The sequence below is a fragment of the Bufo bufo genome, chromosome 3, assembly GCF_905171765.1.
Source record: "Bufo bufo chromosome 3, aBufBuf1.1, whole genome shotgun sequence".
Lineage (NCBI taxonomy): Eukaryota > Metazoa > Chordata > Amphibia > Anura > Bufonidae > Bufo > Bufo bufo.
The window spans coordinates 104,366,183-104,389,867 of record NC_053391.1 but is presented as its reverse complement, the minus strand read 5'-3'; the positions used below and the strand labels follow the sequence as shown (position 1 = coordinate 104,389,867).

At 43.3% G+C, this 23,685-nt stretch overlaps 1 protein-coding gene across 20 annotated transcripts in view; it reads left to right on the top strand.

The window, feature by feature from the left end:
• Positions 1-23,685, top strand: part of MYO18A (myosin XVIIIA) — a 316,966-nt gene that overhangs the window by 103,401 nt on the left and 189,880 nt on the right. For 6 of the 20 annotated variants that reach the window (XM_040423434.1, XM_040423435.1, XM_040423419.1 and 3 more), the window contains exons 3-8: positions 5,243-5,317; positions 7,163-7,201; positions 8,631-8,699; positions 11,880-11,967; positions 17,136-17,242; positions 18,205-18,381. In XM_040423434.1, the coding sequence (XP_040279368.1) occupies positions 5,243-5,317; positions 7,163-7,201; positions 8,631-8,699; positions 11,880-11,967; positions 17,136-17,242; positions 18,205-18,381 (555 nt within the window). Of the gene's footprint in view, positions 1-2,097; positions 2,818-3,285; positions 3,373-5,242; positions 5,318-7,162; positions 7,202-8,630; positions 8,700-11,879; positions 11,968-17,135; positions 17,243-18,204; positions 18,382-23,685 lie in introns of all 20 variants that reach the window. The other 14 variants (XM_040423437.1, XM_040423436.1, XM_040423427.1 and 11 more) reach the window with 7 other exon arrangements.

The window sequence follows — 23,685 nt, the reverse complement described above, 5'->3', positions numbered from 1 at the left end:
CTCAAGCGGTGCTGCTCCGTTCTGCTTTATTGTAGTGACAGCTACGGACAGCTGCTGGAAGATAATACCTATGGTGGTGGCCGCTTTAGTTAGATGTTTGGGCCTTGAGGTTTGCTTTGTAGGTTCTTGGGTAGAGGGCATGTAGCAGGGCTTTTCCTGCACTGCAGTCTCTCTTGTGTGTGCCAGATACTACTGCAGCTGTGTAGTCACAGGCTGATTGGATGTATGCTTTTACAGCACTTCGGTGTCCTCTTCACTGAGGCCATGGAAGTTATAAACTGGGGAACGGTCTCCATCTGTTTTATTCATTGGGACATATGGGCAGGGGAAAATACAAGCAGCAGGTGCAGACTAGGGTCTTCGTAGTCCTAGTTTTATCTGTGCTAGGGGAAGCTTTAAAATGAAAAGTTATCAACAGAATTGAATGATTTACCTGTCAGACTAAAATACTGGGCAGCAATGTACTTGTCCCCTCTGGCTAGGTTGTGCACGCCTTCCCCCCTGGCTAGGTTGTGCACGTCCCCCCCCTGGCTAGGTTGTGCACGTCCCCCCCCCCCCCCTGGCTAGGTTGTGCACGTCCCCCCCCCCCCCCCTGGCTAGGTTGTGCACGTCCCCCCCTGGCTAGGTTGTGCACGCGCCCCCCCCCCCCCCCCCCCCCCGGCTAGGTTGTACGCGCCCCCCCCCCCTGGCTAGGTTGTGCACGTCCCCCCCCCCTGGCTAGGTTGTGCACGTCCCCCCCCCCCCTTCCCCTGGCTAGGTTGTGCACGTCTCCCCCCCCCCCCCCCCCCCCCTGGCTAGGTTGTGCACGTCTCCCCCCCCCCCCCCTTCCCCCTGGCTAGGTTGTGCACGTCCCGTCCCCCCCTGGCTAGGTTGTGCACGTCTTCCCCCCCCCCTGGCTAGGTTGTGCACGTCTTCCCCCTGGCTAGGTTGTGCACGTCTTCCCCCTGGCTAGGTTGTGCACGCCTGCACGCCCCCCCCCCCCCCCCTGGCTAGGTTGTGCACGTCCTCCCCCTGGCTAGGTTGTGCACGTCCCCCCCTGGCTAGGTTATACAAGCACAATGCAAATATCAAAAATAAAATGCATTTAAAAAAAAAAAAAAAATCTGTGTGATTCTCTATATGAATTTTAAGATCTCAAATTACATTCATATTTTCTTAATCTTCATTTTTATTGTATTGTATTTGCAAACAAGACCTCATATCAAGGGTACATTCACACGAACGTAAGCTGTCCGTGCCTGAGCTGTGGTCTGCAATCCACAGGCACTGGCCATGTGAATCCAATATTGTGGCGCGGACTCATTCACTTCAATGGGTACGGGATACGCAATATATGGCAAAACGTAGAACATGTGCTGTCTTTTGCCAAAAGCGCTTCCGTGGGCTTCCTATACGTGGCTCCGCACTGCTCCGTATCTTGATAATTGCGGACCCATATGGGCACGGATGGCCTACGGTTGTGTGAATGTACCCTAAACAATATCCAGTTGACATATCTAGGTAAAATCAATAATTAATAAGTGGGTTTGTGCATTGGGGAAATAGTGCAGAAATATTTCTTAACTATTCGGATTTTCGTATTAAAGGCTGCAATTCTGGAGTATCTCTTTTCTTTTAACTCTGTGTTGTGTTTTTCCTCTATTATTCCTCCAAGAATTTTGAACATTAACAACTGGGTGCTGGCTGCTGTCTATTCAGTGTCCTGACAAGGAGAATGGTAACATTTGATTCATATATTTGTAGAAAAGATAATAGAAGAACGGCACAACACAGAGATATAATGTTCCAGAATTATTTTATGGGAATGGCAAGTATTGACTAAAATAGGCGTGGTGATAAGTCTCCTTTTTAATCCATCCTGAGGTAAGTATTTGCAGGATTGGTGTGCCTCCTTGCTCTAGGAAAGTTTGAGATTTTACTTTTTATCTAGACATCTTTTTGTATCTTTCCATTATATAGCATACTAGAGAGCTCAGATATGTGTTTGATTGCAGAAATTTTAAATGAAAATTTATATAATAACTTTATCTGAAGTTGTTTTTTTTTAATATAATTCAAAATTGCCTCTTTTGCACTATTTCCATGTTCAAAATGTAGTCTGAAAGCTCAGAGAATGAGGGAGAGCAGCCTTTAAACAATCCATCATCTCCAAGGAATTTATTATCTCAAAACCCACTAAGAGCAAAAAGCCCAGAGCCAAGACAAAATCTCCTTAGGGTGAAGAGTCCGGAAAGGGTGCAAGTCCCTGTGCGTGTAACCAGCCCAGAAGCGGTGCAGAACGGTGATGAAAATCCAGCTAGCACCATGCAGAGAGCTGAAAGTGCAAAGTCCATTAACTCAGAGGCTGGTTCTGAAGAATCTGGTACCAAAAAGAAAGTGGTGAAAGTTGTTAGAAAAATGGTTAGAAAAGTCATTCCACAGGAGGATGCTGGGGGCAAAAATGAACATGCCCAAGGACAGGAAAAAATCCAGCCTCGGTCTCCCATTCCACAGGCACCTGCTGTGCCAAAAGCCGAAGCTAAGAAAGAGAAGGATGACATTTCTGTAGGCCTTACCAGCCTCATGACTAGGGGTAAAACAAAAGAACATAAACATAGATTTAAGCTTCCTGAGAAAAAAGTGGAACCTGCAAGTGAGAAGGTGGCTTCACCTCCTCCACCTGTTGAAAAACCAAGTGAGAAGTCCTCCAGTCCTGACCCTCCTGCTTCTGTAGAAGTGACGATCTCTGACAAGCAGGATAACCACCCTTCCAAAGCAGTTAGTCCTGACCTGATCAACAAAACGCCACAGAAACCATCTAAAGGATTTATACTAGAGGTACCCACATTTAACCATGTGTGTGTGCATGAGCAGAAAAAAACACAACAAAGTCCTCCTTCCAGTTTGGTTGACCAAAATTAACAAAGCATGTGACCAGTGTGCAGTGCTATTATTATGCTCTAATGTGTTAACCCTTTATAATGATTAGTGTGCATGACTTAAGTAGAACAATTTATTTTATGCTCTACAATGTATACACCTTTTTTGGAGTTGGCTTTGAAATACTTTTTGAGCCCATGTATTGATCCTGTGGCTATTCAGATTTGTACTTTGGCTGCTAATTGAACAACTATATTTGGCTCCTCTTAAGTTTTAGCTTTTATCAATGAAGAATTGAGCTGTCAGCCTAAAATAGCAGTAGTAGAAAAAGCACAAAACCATTTGCTGGCTGCGCTTGGGCCTTATCTGTGTTAGATAGCAGCAGAGTGAACTTTTGGTTCCAATAATTTTCCTACCTCTGCTCAGCACTCTCTGAAGAAGGGCATTGCACCGCCCAGACCTCAGAAGTCTAAGTCTTCCCAGGTCACTCAAGAAAAATGGATCTCAAACAAGGTGTGTTGTTTCAATTGATGTTTTAGATCTGCTAAATGAAATAAGAATTTTCTATGTGATATGGAACAAGTTGGGTAATTCACCAAATGCTTCAAAATTCTTAGCACCTCTGTGACTCCTCCAGGAGGTTTTAAAATGTTCATGTGAAACCCCACATGGATGTTGATACTTATTATCTAAAAAAAGTCTTCTTGACTGCTCAAAGGAGGAGAGGTATCCTCTACGAATTAGGAGTAAGCGCCACCTTCTGGCCTGAAATGCTCAATTGTTTGTAGGATGGACAAGCTTTCTATACACTGTGGATGCTGGAGATCCTCCTCCTGACATGACCTCAACATTAGTCAACATGATTACAGTTTGGATGAGAGTATTACAGATGGCATTGTGTTAAAGGACACATTGTTTAAAGTCACATTTTGAAATAATTTGAGAATTTGCGTCAAAAAGTTGTCCTGTAATTGTCGCCACATTAAATATTTTTTGGGCTTTGACCACATCAGATGTTCTTATTTGTATAACCTTGAAAATTAGCTACTTTTCAGTAAGGGAAATTACTATTTTGGTTGAAGTGCTGATGGACGGGCAAGAAGAAGATACAGCGTCCTCCTATAGTTAGGGCCTTCATACATGTCTATCTTTATACTCTGTTCAGCTGTGCCATGTCTGCTATTTTTTCCACTCGTGATAAATGAAAGGACGTTGTTTCAAGCTAGAAGAAACTACTGTTCTGCCCATAATTGCTTTGTATATTTATGTATGTAAACTACTGGTTTCAGGGGCAAAATGCTAATATACAATAATGTGCTTTATTTTAAAACATTTTGTTCTATTTTTTTCCGTTATTGCCATTCTGTTCACTTTTTACGAAGCAAGATGGCCTCTCTTATCGAATGTAGCAGGTGCCTTTTTTTATAATGCAATCCTGTGTTGAAACTAAGACTGCTAGCATGCCTCATCAGCAAGGCTAACGTTTGCCTTGTGTGTGACATGATCCTCATGTCAGATCTAAATGTGTACAGGAGCAGTTATGAAAAAAAATACTCCATTCAATATCACAGTGGCTCATCTGAGTACTTGGATCCCCTCGGGTAGGTTAGGGTCTGACAGAGTTATGGGACCCATGGATGTTCCTAGAGCACTTTCTATAGAAAATAATGTGTAAATACTTTTCTAATATAAAAAACCTCAACATCATTGCATTTCTTGCTGAATTTTCACTCACTACCATTACACATGTGCAAAATATTGCATAGAATATTTTAAGAGAATGTACTAAGATCCGTCATCACTGATATTGTAGTAGTTTTATTAATCTCTCTTGGTAGAGTGTGACTATTTTCATTTTTTTTTTTATTTTTTTTTCCCACTGTGGGAAATAGTGTGCGAGATGTGTGGCATTACACAGTAGTCCCCATTTACATGGGCCATTACACAGGGCAACAAACCATTTTTTCCCGATCATTGCCAACTTGTCTGAATGATCACCACTACCGCTAAATGGACCGGTACACGGGGATGTGATTGGGAACGAACCTGCGATCGTGTCCTGATGCAGCTTTGTTGTTCATTGGCAGCAGATCACTGTTGAAGCAGTACGACGTGTTTCTGAGTGACAAAGTTTTGCCACTTATATGATCAGATCACCCGTCAACCAAACATTTTTATCGGTTGGGTGATTCCCATCACCTTTTACACAGGCTAATTATAGGGAATGACTGTTCATGGACTATTCATTCTCAATAATTGGCTTCTTGAGCCATGTAAATGGGCCCTAACACTATCTTTTTGATTAATTTTTTTGGTAACATGCATGTCAGATAGGATATTATCTCTACAGTACATAAATAATGAATGCAAATTTGACCTTTAGGCTACAAGTCCTGTATCCCAGCAGACCGCGCCAGAGGAAGCCCAGAAACGTCTGGAGAGGATCTTCATGGCATCTGTAAATAATGTTTTTAGGTTACTCCATGTTTCTTGTGCTTGGGCGGCTCTGTGTTCCCGCTTCTAACTGTTGCTTGTGTATAACTAATGTTGATGTCTGAGGAACATCAGTGGGATTTGGTGACTGACGTTTGTGAAGGCCGTTGTACAGCCTAATTCTTGAGTAAAATATTCTGGCTCGGTTGACTTATACCTCTTGGAGACATGTGACAGTAACTTGCCTATTGGTACATGAAAGAACATACTGTATGAAGGCCGTTGTTGTTGGTCGGGCAACTACTTGTGCTCGTCGCCAGCTATGGCTTACGTCTTGGCATTCTTATCTAAGTACCCGCAGTATTTCAGATGTCCCTGTTGTCGACCAGTTTTGTGGGTAGAGTTTGTTCGATTGGTATGGACAAGCTCAACTTTTCATGCTTACATGCTGTGATCCTATTGCCAGCCGCTAGTGTATATACAGCTGTCTGTAGGAAGTTGAAGAATGTGCATGGGGCCCTCTTGAGGTTTTTAGCGCCTTTTGCAGTTTTTAAAAACACAGCAGGGCCCACCTCTTTGGTGATGGCTTTTTCCATTGATTTCAATGAGGAAAACCATAGGACAGTGTGTGTTTGTGTTTAATTTGGAACAACTAATGCTCTTGCATGTGCTTTTGGTAAATAACTCTATTGGTGCCGGATGGACATTTCTTTTTTTTTTTTTTATCTATGTAGTGTATTCAAGCCAAGAATCACACACGCAGTTTTATGGCCTTTTTAATGCAGGTTTTTTGTTTTGTTTTTTGAGTCAAAACAAAGAGTAGTGAGAAATACACAAGAAGGACTCCTACATCTTCCTAACCGATCCAATTCTGGCTTTGGCTCAAAAAATAGCTGCAAAAACAAAAACTGTAAATGTCTTTACCGTGATGGCGATGAACAGCCTATTCTAAAATTATTATGATGTCCTGCTCATGCTTTTATTAACTTTTACAATGTATTACAACATTTTTACCCTCAGGAATATATTAGTATATGAATCCAGGTTGCACCTACCATCTTCTACTAACCATTTTCTTCATGTTCATGCTTCCATGGACGGGATAGCAGAGTTTTTGTATTGAACATTAACGTTCGATCTTGGTGTGATAGTCTTCTGCCGCCTTCACCTTAAAAGGAACCGGTCATGTCGAATATGCAGTCTGATCTGGCAGCGGCATGTTATAGAGCAGCAAGAGCGGAGCTGATTAATATTTATATTTTTGTGGCAAAAGATTCATTATAACTTCGGCTGCATTCACATCTCTGTTTCGGAGATCCATCGCAAATGAAGGCTATTGGCTGGATGAAAAATCGTTGCATGCAGTGTTTTTTGTCCGGCCAAAACCTGGCATTTATTCCAGAAATTGGCCAAATCACCGCTGGACCTCATTGCAGTCAATGGGGATCTGGCGGTAAAGCACTGGATCCGGCTGGATCTCCGAGATGTGAATGGAGCCTAATTGACTTTCTGTGCTTAGGAGTCCAGTGGGCCGTCCTGTCTTTGATTGACAGCTATATCTGTATGCACAGTCGTATAGGTAATATCGCCAGTCATTTTTCGAATCCTCCCACTGGACTTCCAAACTCATTGATTGCTATCTGATTATGCTGAATCTTTCCTCATAAAACTATATATCAATCTGCTCTGCTCCTTCTGCTCTATAACATGGGACCGGTAGATTAGAGAACGTTTTCATGGTAACGGGCTCCCTTTTAATACACCAAATATTTTGTTGGTCTTTTATTTGCCAGTGATGTCGTGTCTGAAGGCGTCCGCTACGTTCATTCATTGATAGTTTCTGCTCTCTTTCATTTTCTTGCTGCTATAGCTGGAACCAGCAGCCTCTTCTTCCTCTGCACTGAGCCAGGTACTGTACCCCTGCACACAGGATCTCTCTGCCAACCCAGCCTCGTCTTCTATCCACATCTGGGCTGGTGTCTGTGCGCGTGTGTCATGCTGGAGTGTAAGGCTCAATTCACATCTCCTTCCTGCATTACTAATCCCCCTGTCCTCCACATCTCCCTGTGCATGTGTGCACCATCACACCTGATGGATCTTCTGCATGTACTTTCCTATTACAATTTCTGGCATGATTTATAACAACGTCTTCTCCTGAGCATCTCAAGCATTAGCTGGCGGCCATGACATCTGTGCTTCCCAGTATTTTTCCCCCCTTTTCCGAATGAAATGTTACTGCATGCGCTAACCTGATGCTAACCTATTGTACTGCTCTTTCCTAGATAATGAGCTCAGGAAACCTGTGTATTATATGTATCGTAGTTGCAGTTGATATGTTACACACAGCAGTCCTCCTGCCCAGCGTTCCCGTTGCTAGATGCCTCTCCTCAAAGGCTGAATCTAATTATAAAGAGGTTTCCTGAGGTTATATAAATAAAGGGGTTGTCTGACTTTTATGAACCCCCCTTGGGCTCTTAATTTATTTAAAAATATAAAAAGTCGTATACTCGCCACTTAATTCCCCACTGTTTCCGGTAATGGCGATCTGATACTTCCCTTCGGTTTGTGTGTACAGGCTGCAAGGATGATGTAGCTTTGAACAGTTTGTGACTGCTGCAATCACTCTCCTCAGTGGTATACGGAAAGAGTCCACTGAGGCCAGATACTGACTGCAGCAGTCACGGGCTGTGTACAGCTACGTCATTGCTGCAGCCTGTAAATAGACCATATGTGAGGACCAGAGCAGCAGCACTGGAAATGGCAGTGAACTGGTGAGTATGTGACCTTTTTATTATTTTATTACATTCAAAGGGGTTCTCTCATCTTAGACATTGGTGTCATATCGCCTGGATATGCCACTAGTGTCCGATAGGTGCAGCTCCAACCTCTGGGACCCATCTCCAGAATGGGACCCTCAAAGTGAAAGGAGAGCCATGTATCATTAATGGCCACCCTCCATTCATTTTTGTAGTCCATCAATATGAATCGTGGACAGCCCCCTAATGTTCTGAGGTGTTGGAACAGGGTAAGATCCATACCTGTTAAGGTTCGGAAGGGTTGGGAATCTGGCAATAACTGGTTATAAAATGAAGTAAGGCATTATTTGGTCATCTCTTGGTAATTGAAGTGAATTAAATTAATAATGAGAAAAATTGATGGCCTAATGGACTACATTTTCTGACCTGTAATGGTATTAATCTGATTCATTATAGTCACGTTATTTTATTTGTAAGCTTTCACAGATGTGTGTGAGGTTTTAAAGATGACACATGTCTCTGATTCCATGACTGGCCATGCAGTAGCCATTAACTAGACCTTGCTTTCCTCCTTCCACCCAGTCGGCCTTTCAGGGTCCCACTGAAGAAGCCTCAGCTTTGTCTCTGAGCTCGCCCAATGCTCTGCCTCAGGTTGGCTGCTGATGATATGCCGTGATGTTGCTTTTTTTTTTTTTGTGTGTGTGGTGTGTCTTTTCTCTAGAAGGTATCCACTCCATGATAGCAGGTCGCATGCACATTGTCAGATGCACGGCACATAGAATGAGACCAGGGCCGTGCAGCTCAGTAATGTAGAAGAACTTCTTCCCATGTGGAATGAAAACACAAAGCAGATGTGATATTAAGTTGCACATAAATTATGCAATGTAATCTACCTTCAGTAAAACAGATGATTGCAGACCTATGCATATCTTCTCAAGCATTATAGGGATTATATATATTTTTTTTCCTATTAGTCTGTTTTTTTCTTATTACGTTTCAATCCTCTTTCTACATAGAAATAAGTCTTCCTCTAGATAATAATGAGTATATTTTATATTACTAGAGACTTGAGATAACTACGTCACACTTAGGATTTCATCTCCAATTTTATGGTCTGAAGATGTCCTGACCTTCTTTGTATGCACTGATGAAAAATCTTTAAAATAGGTGATTTTCATATGGTATGCAATAAGGAAGTGTGTAATTTTTAATAAAAACCCTTGTTGCCTTATATTGAAGTTATGCTTCCTCCTACATAACAAAAGTAATCATTATTTTATAGTAGCACCCCTACTAAGCTATATTGTGGACCACTACCCCTTATAAGGCCCGTCTCTCTGGTGGTGACAGTTAATTCCCAATTTTGTCATCCTGGTCTATATGGGCCACTGCTTTTCTCCAAACTACAGCCTCCTGATGCAAGGCCCCTGGTGTCTTAGACAGGAACCTGTCACATTGAATATGCAGTGTAGTCTGCAGGCAGCCTGTTATAGAGCAGGAGGAGCGGAGCAGATTGATTTTATATTTTTGTAGGAACAGATTCATGTAAATCCCTGCTTATTTTGGCCTTAGGAGTCCAGTGGGTGGTCCTATTATTGATTGACAACCTTACTTGTAAGACTATCCATACAGAGATGGCCGTCAGTCAGTGGGTAAGACAGTCCACTGGATTCCTAATCCTAGTAAGAGGGATTTACGTGATTGATATATAGGAAAATTTATAGGAAAAGATTCAGCATAGTTTATTTTTATTTTTTTTAGTCTGCTCAGCTCCTCCTGCGTCAGACTGCATGTTCAATGTGGCCAGTTTCCTTTAAATGTTGGCACTACTGTACACTATTTACTGTACACTTATATAGCACAACTATATTCCGCATCACTTTACAGACATTAGCATCACGCTGTCCACTAGATTTATCAAAACTGGTGAAATGAAAACTGGTTTAGTTGTCTATAGCAACCAATCAGATTCCACCTTTAATTTTCTAAAGGAGCTTTGAAAAAAGAAAGCTGGAATCTGGTTGCTATGGGCAGCTAAGCCAGTTTTACTTTACACCAGTTTGATAAATCTCCCCCCATATGCTAGCATGTTGATCGTCGCTACACCTACCCTACATCTTTCTACCCACTCTTCTTCCACACTAAGTAGAAATTGTGACTTTGTAATACTGATTGATGGCCAAATGACAGTGGAGAACTGGGGGTATATAGATGACGTTCCACATGGTGAGCAGACTTCTTCCTACTTCTAGAGGGTTATCAGGTCACGTTTCCTTCATTTCCAGGCCACCTGCTATCATTGGTATTGGTTTTTCAAACAATTTTGTGTGATTTTTTTTTTTTCACCTTGGTTTCATTTATATTGTATTATAATGTTATCACATGATGTCTTTTCTGCTCCTGGTTTTCAGTTTTGTTTGCTACGTGACTATAATATTGTCTAAATTTCACTCTGGTGACAAAGAATCTTGTAATTATATAAGAATGCTTCAATAATGGGTAGAGGTGACGTTGGCTTCTCATAGGAATGTTATATGGTTTCAAATACAGTTAGGCCCCTTTCACACGGGCGGGATTTCCGCGCAGGTGCAATGCATGAGGTGAACGCATTGCACCAGCACTAAATCCGGACCCATTCATTTCTATGGGGCTGTGCATATGAGCAGTGATTTTCACGCAATGCATGCTCCTCTTTGTGCGTTTTCCACGCAACGCAGGTCCCATATAAGTGAATGGGGCTGCGTGAAAATCGCAAGCAAGTGCGGATGCTGTGCGATTTTCACGCGCGGTTGCTAGGAGACTATCGGGATGGGGACCTGATCATTATTATTTTCCCTTATAACATGGTTATAAGAGAAAATAATAGCATTCTTAATACATTGCATAGTACAATAGGGCTGGAGGGGTTAAAAAAAAAAAGAAAAAATAATTTAACTCACCTTAATCTACTTGTTAGCGCAGACCGGCTTCTCTTCTGTCTTCATCTTTGCTGTGCACAGGAAAAGGACCTGTGGTGACGTCACTACGCTCATCACATGGTCCGTCACATGAACCATCACCATGGTAAAAGATCATGTGATGGACCATGTGACAAGCGCAGTGACATCATCAAAGGTCCTATTCCTCAAAGAAGAAGACAGAAGAGAAGCCGGGCTGCGCGAACAAGTGGATTAAGGTGAGTTAAATTATTATTTTTTTTAACCCCTCCAGCCCTATTGTACTATGCATTCTGTATTAAGAATGATTTTATTTTCCATTATAACCATGTTATAAGGGAAAATAATAAAATCTACACAACACCGATCCCAAACCCGAACTTCTTTGAAGAAGTTCAGGTTTGGGTACCAAACATGCCGATTTTTCTCACGCGCGTGAAAACTCATTACAATGTTCCCTCATGTTCCCTCATGTTCCCGCATCTTTTCCCGCATCTTTTCCCGCATCTTTTCCCGCAACGCCCGTGTGAAACCAGCCTTAGTGTTCACATCCTAAAGGGCGGGAGCGGGCAGCCAGTCAAGAAAAGACGGTGTATTAAGCGTATTAACTCTACATCCGTAAATCAAAGTGCAGAAACTGGCACTATGGTATTTGTCATCTCATGGAAGCTCTGTATTTGTGTGCGGTGATGTTTATGTTGTTTCATAGGTTGTGATGTGTATTGTGTAATGTTCTATACAAGACTTTGTTGTCCTTGGCTTGTCTTTGTCCCCCGACCCCCCGTCTTCCTCATGTTTTGACCCAGCCTTGAAGGACCACATCTGGAAAACCTTCACCATGGAGGCCCACCAATCTAGTGTCATCCAATCTAAATGGTATTGTTTTCTCTTTTAGGCCAAGACCGAGGAGCAGATCTCTGCAGAGCAGAATTGGTATGAGACTGAGAAGGTGTGGCTGGTTCACAAAGATGGATTCTCTCTGGGTAAGTGACTGACGTTTAGACACTCAGGTTGACAATCCATTGTAACGAAAGCTCTTCTACTCTGCTTCATAGAAGCCATTGTCACAAGATTTGTTTTTGCCCTTTTGTTATTCATACTTAGGCCTCATGCACATGACCGTTGTTCTGGTCCGCATCCGAGCCGCAGTTTTTGCAGCTCGGGTGCGGACCCATTCACTTCAATGGGGCCAAAAACGATGCAGACAGCACTCCGTGTGCTGTCCGCATCCGTTGCTCCGTTCCGTAGCCCCGCAATAAAATATATAACATGTCCTATTATTGTCCGTTTTGCGGAAAAGAATAGGCATTTCTACACGGGTGGCTTCCGTGTTTTGCAGATCCGCAATTTGCGGACCGCAAAAAAAGGAACGGTCGTGTGCATGAGGCCTTACTAACATAGCAGTTGGTAAATTGGAGCCATTTAGGTCAGGTTCACACTTCAGTTATTTGGTCCGTTATTTCCATCAGTTATTGTAAGCAAAAACAAGAGATAAGGAATAATGAAAAAATTTGCTCCTGTTCTGTGTTTTTGACTCGCACCTGGTTTTGGCTCCAATCAGTGATGGAAATAACTGACCAAATAAGTGCGAATTTGGCCTTTAAACGTGTTGTCTCATCTCTGCCTTAGGCTCCATTCACACATCCGCAATTCCGTTCCGCATTTTGCGAAACCGAATTGCGGACCCATTCATTTCTATGGGGCCGCACGATGTGCGGCCTGGATCTGGAATTGCGGACCCGCACTTCCGGGTCCGCAATTCCGATCCTGAAAAAAATAGAACATGTCCTATTCTTGTCCGCAATAGCGGACAAGAATAGGTGTATTCTATTAGTGCCGGTGATGTGCGGTCCGCAAAATGCGGAACGCACATTGCCGGTTTCCGTGGTTTGCGGTCCGCAGCACTGGCCGGACAGCACGCGGTCATGTGCATGAGACCTTACTTTGACGAGATGACACAGTCCTGACCACCAGACAGCCGTGAAACAGCATTGCAGTGCATGAGAGCTGCAGAAACAGCATGGTCAGGCAAGCTATGCTGATTCCCAGCCGGCTGGTGGTTGGGACTGTGTCTCATCTTGCCTTAGTAACCGCGAGATGAAACAACCCCTTTAAGCCCCGTCCCAGGAAACCAGCTGAAACTGCCCTTGTTTGGATCTGGCTTTTATAAGCCACGTCCATTTTTGGCATGGGACAACTCAAATTTGCCAGGACAGTCCCTGCAAATCAGGACTGTTGGCAACTATGTTTATTGTGGAAATTGTAGAAATTACTATTTTGTGCTGTTTGTAAAATATGCTCTTCACTTCTCATACGTGGTCTGATTATTGGCTATATTATTGCTTTGGTGCAAAAGTCCACATTTTGGCCAACTCTGGGTTCTCTTTTCTTTACTGGTAAGTAATTTCCAGCTGCCCCCTGAAGGGTTGAATCATTTATGAACTATAGAAGAGCCGCTATAAAGACTGTTTTCGGTATTCCCTTTTATACCTCCCTGCCTCTAAGTACTGAGTAGGAAGGTAAGAGCAGGCTTGGCTTCTGTGACCTTCCGGATCTACTATTATTCTGAACCGCTCTCCTGCGCACGGCTTGGACTGTGCCTTGCAAATATGGGATCTCCTGGGGGGAGAAAACGTATTATTGACTTAATACAATGTTTTATGCTGTCATTATAACCGCTTGAAATAAGCAATGGAGGTTTTATTGTCAAATTATCAGAATCTCGTTTTCTGCCCCGATTCCTAATGCTGCCTGCACACAATGTGGATTACACATGTTTTTTCTGCATGGATTTTCGTGCGGAAAAACTGCAGCTTAGTACAGTACCAGCAAAGTGAATGAGATTTCCCAAATCTTATGTACACTTTGCGTGTTTTATTTTTTTTCTGTGCAGAAATGTGTGCACAGGTAGCCTAAAGAAAACTGACAGAAATCAGATCAAGCTGTGATAGGTTTCCTTCTTGGCCTTTTATATACATAAGATTCGTGCCCCATCTACACTTATTGGGCCAGATTTATCATTAGCTCAAGTCAAAATAATGGAGTGAGAAAGTCGCAAATTTTTGCACAAACTGCGACTTTTATTGGCTCTGCGTTATGCTCGCCAGTTTTCTAAAAGTGTGCGTGTTTTCTTATGTAAATGAATCTGCAGACAGATTTACTATTGCGACAATTTAAAGTCGCAAAAAATTGCGCAATTTCACTGCAGTGAGGACCATGCTTATCTTGCGACTTTTTAATAGAACATGCGACTTTTTCGTAAAGACGTGCAACTTTTGTAAAGCCGCTTACGGAAGAATAAACGGCTACCATCAAACCACATTTATCACAGTATTAAAGGGCCAATCATAAATCTGACTTAGCCAGAAGTGACTTTAGCCAAAAGTGGAGTAAGATGTAAGTGTAATGACAAATCTGGCCCATTGACTCTGTCCCCACAATGTGCTGGGGAGTGAACGCATAGCACCCGCACTGAATCCTGACCCATTCAGTTCAATGGGTCTATGCACATGAGCGTTGTTTTTCATGCAGCCCTGGTCCCATAGAAGTGAATGGGGCATCAGTGAAAAACGCATTGTAAGGCCTCATGCACACGACCGCGGATCCGCAAAACACGGAAGCCGCCCGTGTGCCTTCCACAATTTGCGGAACGGGCGGCCCATTGTAGAAAGGCCGCAAAAACTGCGGTTCGGATGCGGACCAGAACAACAGTCGTGTGCATGAGGCCTAATCGGGATGCAAAGTGTTTTTCACTGATGGTTGCTAGGAAATGTTGTTTGTAAGCCTTCAGTTTTTTTTTCACACACGTGAAAAGCGCATCAAAACTGCTTGCACCCGTGCAGAAAAAACTGAAACACTAAACGCAATCGCAGACAAAACTGATTGAACTTGCTTTTGAAATGGTGCGAGTTTTACTGAACGCACCCTGACACAATCCGTATCATTCGTGTGAAAGAGGCCTAATATGTATTAAGGAGTGGAGCTCGGGTGCAACAATAGCAATGGTGATGCCCTCATTGCACCAAAGGCCTATCATTACTCATTATCATTACTCGGGAATGGAGCCTCAGATCAATAAAGGAAAAACAGCTTTTTAATCAGGTGACCACAGCTGATTGAAACCAATGGGGTACATTTATTAAGAGCGGCGTTTTAGAAACCCCTAAGCTGGCGGTGGATCTGCTGGAGTTATGAAGAGCTGCCGGCCTCTTCTGAGCTATCTTACATTTAGACCTTTTTTTATGAATGAAACGGGCGTAGAAAATGGTAAATGAGACCGGTCTGGCGGCCCGGCCCACGCCACGTCCACTTTTTTTTTTTTTTTTTTTTTTTTTTTTTTTTTAGACCTGGCAGACTGCGAAAAACCATTGCGCCGCCGTCTGCGCCTTAAAATACGCCTAATATAGACATATTTCAGCATTATAAATGACCCCCCCATGTGCCTAGATGGATAGGGAGATCGATTCTTGTTTGTTCTCTCATAATTAACTCCTTAATTCATATATATTTTTTTCTGCAAGTTCAGATTTAAAGCCAAAATATTTATTTATTTATTTTATTTTTATTTTATTTTATGGAAATTCTTGGACCCCAGGGCAGTCACAGCGAAGGGCTGAAATAGAGCGAACGAGGCATTTGTTAGTCTGCGTGTCTTGCCATCAATATGGATCAGTATTCACAGCTAAAGCACACCTTAGTATTTCTGCTTCTCTTGTAGATTGTAAGCTCCTGTGGGCACTGTCCCCTGTCCCTCTGTACCGGTCTGCACTTGATTTTATCTTCTATATGTAAACACTTTATTTTTCATATACATTCCGCTATGGAGTTAATGGCACTTTAAAGGGCTTCTGTCAGCCCCAAAACACATATATATATTTTTTTTGGGCTTGTTAAAATCCTTATTTAACGACTATTCCCTATATAGGGCTCTTACATTTGTCTGTGGCTTCTTTTCCTTAAAAATCGATCTTTTAAAATATGCAAATCACTTCACTACCAGCAAGTAGGGCGTCTACTTGCTGGTAGCCGCCGCAAAAAACCGCCCCCTCCTCCAGTTGATTGACAGGGCCAGGGAGCGCTCTCCTCCTCCGGCTGGCCCTGTCAGCATTTCAAATCCCGCGCCTGTATTCATTCGGCGCAGGCGCTCTGAGAGAAGGAGGTCCGTCTCCTCTGCACTCCCTCAGTGCGCCTGCACTGATGACGTCTTCTCTTTCGGTGACGTAATTGGCGCAGGTGCACTGAGGGAGTGCTGAGGAGGCGAGCGTCCTCCTCTCAGTGCGCCTGCGCTGAATGAAGACAGGCGTGGGATTTGAAATGATGACAGGGCCAGCCGGAGGAGGAGAGCGCTCCCTGGCCCTGTCAATCAACTGGAGGAGGGGGCGGTTTTTTGCGGCGGCTACCAGCAAGTAGACGCCCTACTTGCTGGTAGTGAAGTGATTTGCATATTTTAAAAGATCGATTTTTAAGGAAAAGAAGCCACAGACAAATGTAAGAGCCCTATATAGGGAATAGTCGTTAAATAAGGATTTTAACAAGCCCAAAAAAAATATATATACCGTATGTGTTTTGGGGCTGACAGAAGCCCTTTAAAGAGGACCTGGCTCCTCACCTGAAATGTCTGTTCTTGTATTCTACATATTCTCCATCTATAATTTCTTATAACCGTGTTGTGCTGTTCCTCTGTTATTCCTCCTAGTATTGTATGAATAAATTATCAGTTGGGTGTTACTATTCCCTTGTCATACGTGTGTGTTGCTGATTGGACAGTTTCAGAGTTTGTAGGGGCACCCCCCAACTCTGTCTGTTTATGCATGCATTTCTTGAAGGAATAACTGAGGAATAACACAGTGCAGTTGTAAGAAAAGATGCTCAAGAACTGTTCTTTGAATGGGACTACTTAGGAAAACCGACATGTCAGGAGAGACGGCAGTAGATAATGATAAAAATGTAATCACTTGTAGAAATAGACGGTCCATAAGTTCTTTTTTTTTTTTTTTTTTTTATTAATTATCTTTATTACTTGAGATATAAAAACAAATTACAGTACAAAAAACGGTCCATAAGTTAGTTTGGAATGAATATATATATATATTTCCCTTGGCAAAAAACTTGCAAATATTAACACTTATAGTTTTCTTTTTGTTTTGAACAGCGAATAAGCTGAATTCAGAAAACGGCGATCTACCTGAAGGAAAAGTGAAAATTCGACTGGAGAATGATGGGACTCTACTGGATGTGGATGAGGATGATGTGGAAAAAGTGAGTTTTCTCTATGCGGGGGGGTTAAAGGTAGTATAAGGTGATTTGTAAAAGTATGTAACTGGTTAGTTAGGTATATGGCGGGGTCTTCTCCCTCTCACTACTGAAATAAACAGGACTGATCCGAGTATGCTTGTTTATTGGGCAGCCAGGTTTGATAGCTGATGTCTGGACGAGCTTTTACAGCTTTGATGGGGGTTCGAAGGCCCCATGTTCCTTCTCCCTCTATGACCACAGTGAGTAGGAGTTTAAATGGGCAGTGGTCACATATGCGCACCACCGTACCATTCAATGTCTAGGGGGCGACAAAACAGCCTAATACAGCGTCTGGCCGTTACCCTCAGCCTCATAGACATTGAATGGAGGGTCAGGGCTTGTAAATGATCACCTTGCATGGAGGAACAAGGCCATCCTTGTCCTAGTGATCAGAGGGGCCTCCCATCTATGGATGAATAAAAACTCCTCCTAGATTGTAAGCTCTTGCGTGCAGGGCCCTCATTTCTCTTGTTTTATTCATTGACTTGTCTGTTGCTATGTAATTTATGGCTCTGTACATGAACCCCCCAGTTGTAAACCGCTGCAGAATATGTTGGCGCTATATAAAGATTACTATTAAAACTCCTCTCAGGGTGAGATCACACCTGTGTATTTTACCATCCACGGTTTACATATAATGGAACAGGGGCCACCATAATCACTGTCTTCTATTACATAGACCACATTTTTGTCCATAGTTTGGAAGAAAGCGTTACTAGAAATATCTAAAATGAATGGCGCATCCCAGGACTACAAAAGTACGGTAATAACCCCTGGCTGGAAATGAAAGAAATAGACACAAAGGAGGATATAAATGAAATGGGGCCTGTGTATATGAGAAAAGAGCACTGCCGTCAGTGTGAATACTCCCATACTCTGACTTGATATAACTTACTGAACCTAATTCTGCTCGTCCTTTTACGTAGGCGAACCCACCGTCTCATGATCGGGTGGAAGACTTGGCTTCACTAGTTTATCTGAATGAATCCAGCGTACTGCACACACTGCGACAACGATATGGAGGGAACTTGCTTCACACGTTTGCCGGACCAGCTATGGTTATTATGAATCCCATGAGTTCTCCTTCTATATATTCTGAGAAGGTATGACAGGATGCTGCATTGTATGTATGTGACCAGTAGTCACAATTATGTTTACTTATCACATATTTAATTATTTTACTTATTTTTAACAAGCCAAAAATGTACCAATGTTGTAAAATTTGTATGTTGTATTTAATGCGGTTGGAACATACTGTCCGGTAGGTAATCACTGGCTCTGTGCTGTATAGGTGTAAGATTGTTTTACTTGCAACCATTTGGATGGAATATCTCCACCTAGTGGAACTCTTTGGAAATACAGTTATTTTGATGAGTTGGGAACCTGGATAGCTGCACTCCAGCATAAGAGGATTCATTATAATTGATGCTCGTGTAAAAAAAAGAAAAGCAGTGTCCTTATTGAACTGAAGACTCTCATTCACTATGATTTACTGGATAATTAGTTTTTTCAATACTTGTCCATGGACCACGTGTGAGAAAAAAAGTGGCCCATTTATCACAGTATTATAGTGGAGAAAATGAAATTTAATCTCATTTTGCACCATATGGGTAAGTGTCCGCTGGGCGTTGTCAGGCCTGTGCAGAGTCCTGACATTTTGTCTCCCGCCTGTCTTCATGCATTCATTGCCTTAGGCTCAATTCACACCTGAGCGTTCTGAAAGGAGCGCTCTGTATGCGCGATTGTACGGACGTTTACAAGCGCGCATACAGAGACAAGTGTGCACACAGTGTCGCGCGTTCCCGAAAGTCTATGTACGGGAACGCGCGACAAGCGCCCAAAAAAACGCTCCTGTACTTGTGTGAGCGTCGGGCGTTTTACAGCGCGATCGTACGCGCTGTAAAACGCCCAGGTGAGAACCATTCCCATAGGGAAGCATTGGTTTCTCCTTGTTGAGCGTTTTACAGCGCGTAGGAACGCGCTGTAAAACGCTCAGGTGTGAATTGAGCCTTAAAGGATGTCTTTGGGGAACGCTAGACCCAGAGGCAGGGGCGGAGTGGGAACTTAAAATGGCCCTGAAAAAAATAAAAATAAAAATGGCCTCATGTTTTAGCCAGGGCTATATTCACAGAAGGTGGGACAACAGAAGTAAGTAGGGCCCGCAATACCATAGTGCAGAACAAAATGCCACAGTGCAGCATAAAAAAAGCCCTAGCTGAAAGATTCCACAGTGAAGAACAATATACTGCCCCAGCAGAACCATATACCACAGTGCAGCACAATATACTGCCCCAGCAGAACCATATACCACAGTGCAGCACAATATACTGCCCCAGCAGAACCAAATACCACAGTGCAGCACAATATACTGCCCCAGAAGAACCAAATACCACAGTGTAGCACAATATACTGCCCCAGCAGAACTAAATACCACAGTGCAGCACAATATACTGCCTCAGCAGAACCAAATACCACAGTGCAGAACAATATACTGCCCCAGAAGAACCAAATACCACAGTGCAGCACAATATACTGCCCCAGCAGAACTAAATACCACAGTGCAGCACAATATACTGCCTCAGCAGAACCAAATACCACAGTGCAGCACAATACACTGCCCCAGAAGAACCAAATACCACAGTGCAGCACAATATACTGCCCCAGCAGAACTAAATACCACAGTGCAGCACAATATACTGCCCCAGCAGAACTAAATACCACAGTGCAGCACAATATACTGCCCCAGCCGAACCAAATGCCACAGTGCAGCACAATATACTGCCCCAGCCGAACCAAATACCACAGTGCAGCACAATATACTGCCCCAGCAGAACCAAATACCACAGTGCAGCACAATATACTGCCGCAGCAGAACCAAATACCACAGTGCAGCACAATATACTGCCGCAGCAGAACCAAATGCCACAAGTGCAGCACAATATACTGCCCCAGCAGAACCAAATGCCACAAGTGCAGCACAATATACTGCCCCAGCAGAACCAAATGCCACAGTGCAGCACAATATACTGCCCCAGCCAAACCAAATGCTACAGTGTAGCACAATATACTGCCCTAGCAGAACCAAATGCCACAGTGCAGCACAATATACTGCCCCAGCAGAACCATATACCACAGTGCAGCACAATACACTGCCTCAACAGAACCAAATACCACAGTGCAGTACAATATACCGCCCCAGCAGAACCATATACCACAGTGCAGCACAATATACTGCCCCAGCAGAACCATATACTACAGTGCAGCACAATATACTGCCCCAGCAGAACCAAATACAGTGCAGCACAATATACTGCCCCAGCAGAACCATATACCACAGTGCAGCACAATATACTGCCCCAGCAGAACCATATACCACAGTGCAGCACAATATACTGCCCCAGCAGAACCAAATACAGTGCAGCACAATATACTGCCCCAGCAGAACCATATACCACAGTGCAGCACAATATACTGCCCCAGCAGAACCAAATACCACAGTGCAGCACAAAAGTGCCTTATGCTTCTACATTAATTAATGCTGAGAGCTTCAGATCGTATGTACCTGGCTGGTGGCCATGAGAAGGGCTTGGGTGGCCCTCTAGGCATCAGCTCACCAGGAAATTTCCCTGTAGAGTCTATGGCCAGTCCGCCCATGCCCAGAGGTCAAGATGGAAATTACTGCTGCAGCCATAAGCAGAAACATAAGCAAAATAATTTATTCAGCCATTTTTCCTTTTTTCTATACCTCCTTTATTTGGTGACTCTGAGGCAGATATGTTTTTCCCAGTAAGAAATTTAGAAGCTTCTTATGGCAGCAGCTATTCACAAGGTATTATTTCCGAAACTAGCTCCCCAGCAGGATTGGCGACAGCCGCCTGCGAGTAGATGGACATTTGAACACATGATGATAGGTGTATCTGAAGCCGGTTCCATTTGCTCTTTATGAAATATAGTTGTAGGCCTCGGGGGATGCCATTTTGCTCATAAATTACCCTTCCTTTCCAGCTGCAGAGACCCCTTATTTTTGAGCACAGAGACATCAATCTCAGTCTTCATTACAAATCTCCTCTGAAGGGAGACACATCGGGGCAGCCCGGGTCATTCAATCCCTGTCAGTTCTTTTCCGTTTTTCCCTGCGAAATGTGTTCCAGGTTTCCATGGTAACAGCCGTTCCTACGAGCTATACAATGGAGGTGCATTCAGTCCTAATTATGGTCGCACTCAAGTTCCCTAATAAAATCATCCCTCATCTTCCATCCTTTCTGTCATTTTTGTAAGCCATTTGTGTAAAGTGAAATCATTCTGTAGGAAGAGAGGATTGCCAGGACCCCAGGGGGGGCACATCGAAATACAGGAAAGAGAGCAGCTTTTATCAGATATATGCCATCTTAACAAATGGCGCTCGGATGTGGGTGAATTTGGCACAAGAGTTATGAATTGACTTGTAGCTGAACATAGTGCATTGCAGTAAAATGTACTTAGACGTTTATATGAGGGATCCCAATGGTCAGTAACGCGCCACATCTCTGACCTCAATATTCACCTAAAACCTGTAAAACAGAAATAATAACACATGAATCTAAAGTAAAACACATTTGCTGTGTTGCCAAAAGCCAAGAGTTAAGTGCAGCCCTGGGACGGGCTTGATTGTCCAAAATTCATAGGGAGTCATTTACTAAGCTGAAATATGCCTAAATTAGGCATACAGTATTTCCGGCGCAGGTGGCGATACAACATGTCCCGCTTACTCCAGGTCTAAAATTGTGGGCGTGGAAGGGGACAGGCTGGCAGGCCCGTCTCATTCATCATTTTCTACACCTGTTGTAGGTGTAGAAAATGGTCTAAATGTAAGACGGCTCAGAAGTTGTCTTAGATTTAGCATTGGTGGTGGATGTGCCACAGTTATCGAGATGCCGCCGCCTCTTCATAACTTCGGCGGATCCTCCGCCAGATTAGGGCTTTATTAAGACCGGTGTCTAAAACACCAGTCTTAATAAACATGCCCCATAATTTTCAGAAACAATCCTGGAAAATTTGGGCTTATCCTAGGTGGGTTTGGGGGTGTTTCGGGGGTTAGAGGGGAGCTTATATACCCCAAATTTGCCAACTACACGGTGGCAGCTATGCATTTGTAATACCCTTTCATTAGCTTTTGGGTTTTTCTTGTCACATGCATCCTCCGATCGCAGCGTCTGGACTGCCCCTTTTTTAGACTCTGTTTAGAATCAGTTTACACATTGGCGGAGATTTATCATTTAGCAACAGAAAAGTGGCGTTACAAAGTAGCAAACCCTGTTTGCGACTTTTTAAATGTAGCTTTTGGGAAAAAAATTGTCTCGAATGTTTTTTTTTTTTTGGCATGGGTGGGAAGGGGGCATTGCCAGCTGCAAAAAATTTATCTTCATTTATGCCAGGTTTCTAGGGTAAATGCAGGCAGAACTCGAGGGCACCTCAGATTTCTGTTTATGTGCGCGGACTGACGGAGGATGTCTAATTTATGACGAGTCCTGTGCCTTGTCATAAAATAGGCGCATCTTCCGTCAGCTCAGCAGATGTCAAGACGGGTGCAGAAAGTGCAGTTTTTGATATATCTCCCCTAGACTGTTTGCAGCGAACTTGGGAGGCACTCCTGATGTATACCTCTAACGCCTGCCTTTGACGGTGGGGCACTATATGACCATACAATGGTATGCATAGCCCATAGGCTCACATGTTAAAACCTATATACCGCATGGTGTGTGTGTGTGTTTTTCCTTCTTCAATGGGATACCTTTCTATGAAACAGGGCAGTGGGTTATGCGTTTCTTTACAGCAAAAAAACACAGGGGCACACTTTTAACCTTTTTTGGGTAAACGGGGTTCTTCACATTCACCGGGAGCCTTCCTGGCAGTGTGAATGTAGCCTTGCACATGGAAATTTTCTACTTTTAGATAAGCATTTCGAATTCACCTATTGCAGTGCATCATGGAAGAAATGCCGATTTTTCTGTGGATTTGTTGCGGACTTGTAACGTGAAGTCGCCCTTCGTCTGCTGGCGACGTTCATCCCAGCATTGGAATGTAAAAAGCATTTAGGGCTCAGAAAGAAACCTGCTTTTTTTGATTTCTGGAGCTTCATTCATGTCACACAGCTTTGTCTCCTCTCTAATAATCTGCATAATTCCTCTCCGACTGAGGCGGCATCTGTATAGAGCATAGAGAAAATGGAATTTCACCCAGGAAAGCGTGTCGTGACAGACGCATGATGTCTGCACTAACGAGTTATGCTTCACGCTGGGTATGTTTCTGGGGTCTGACACATTGGCACAATTGTATTGTTCTCCGTGCCCTTGTCTTAATTTCCATCATCAATAATTAAATGGTCCTCTATCTAGTATGTGGGGGAGTGCTGGCTTATTACACCTTAC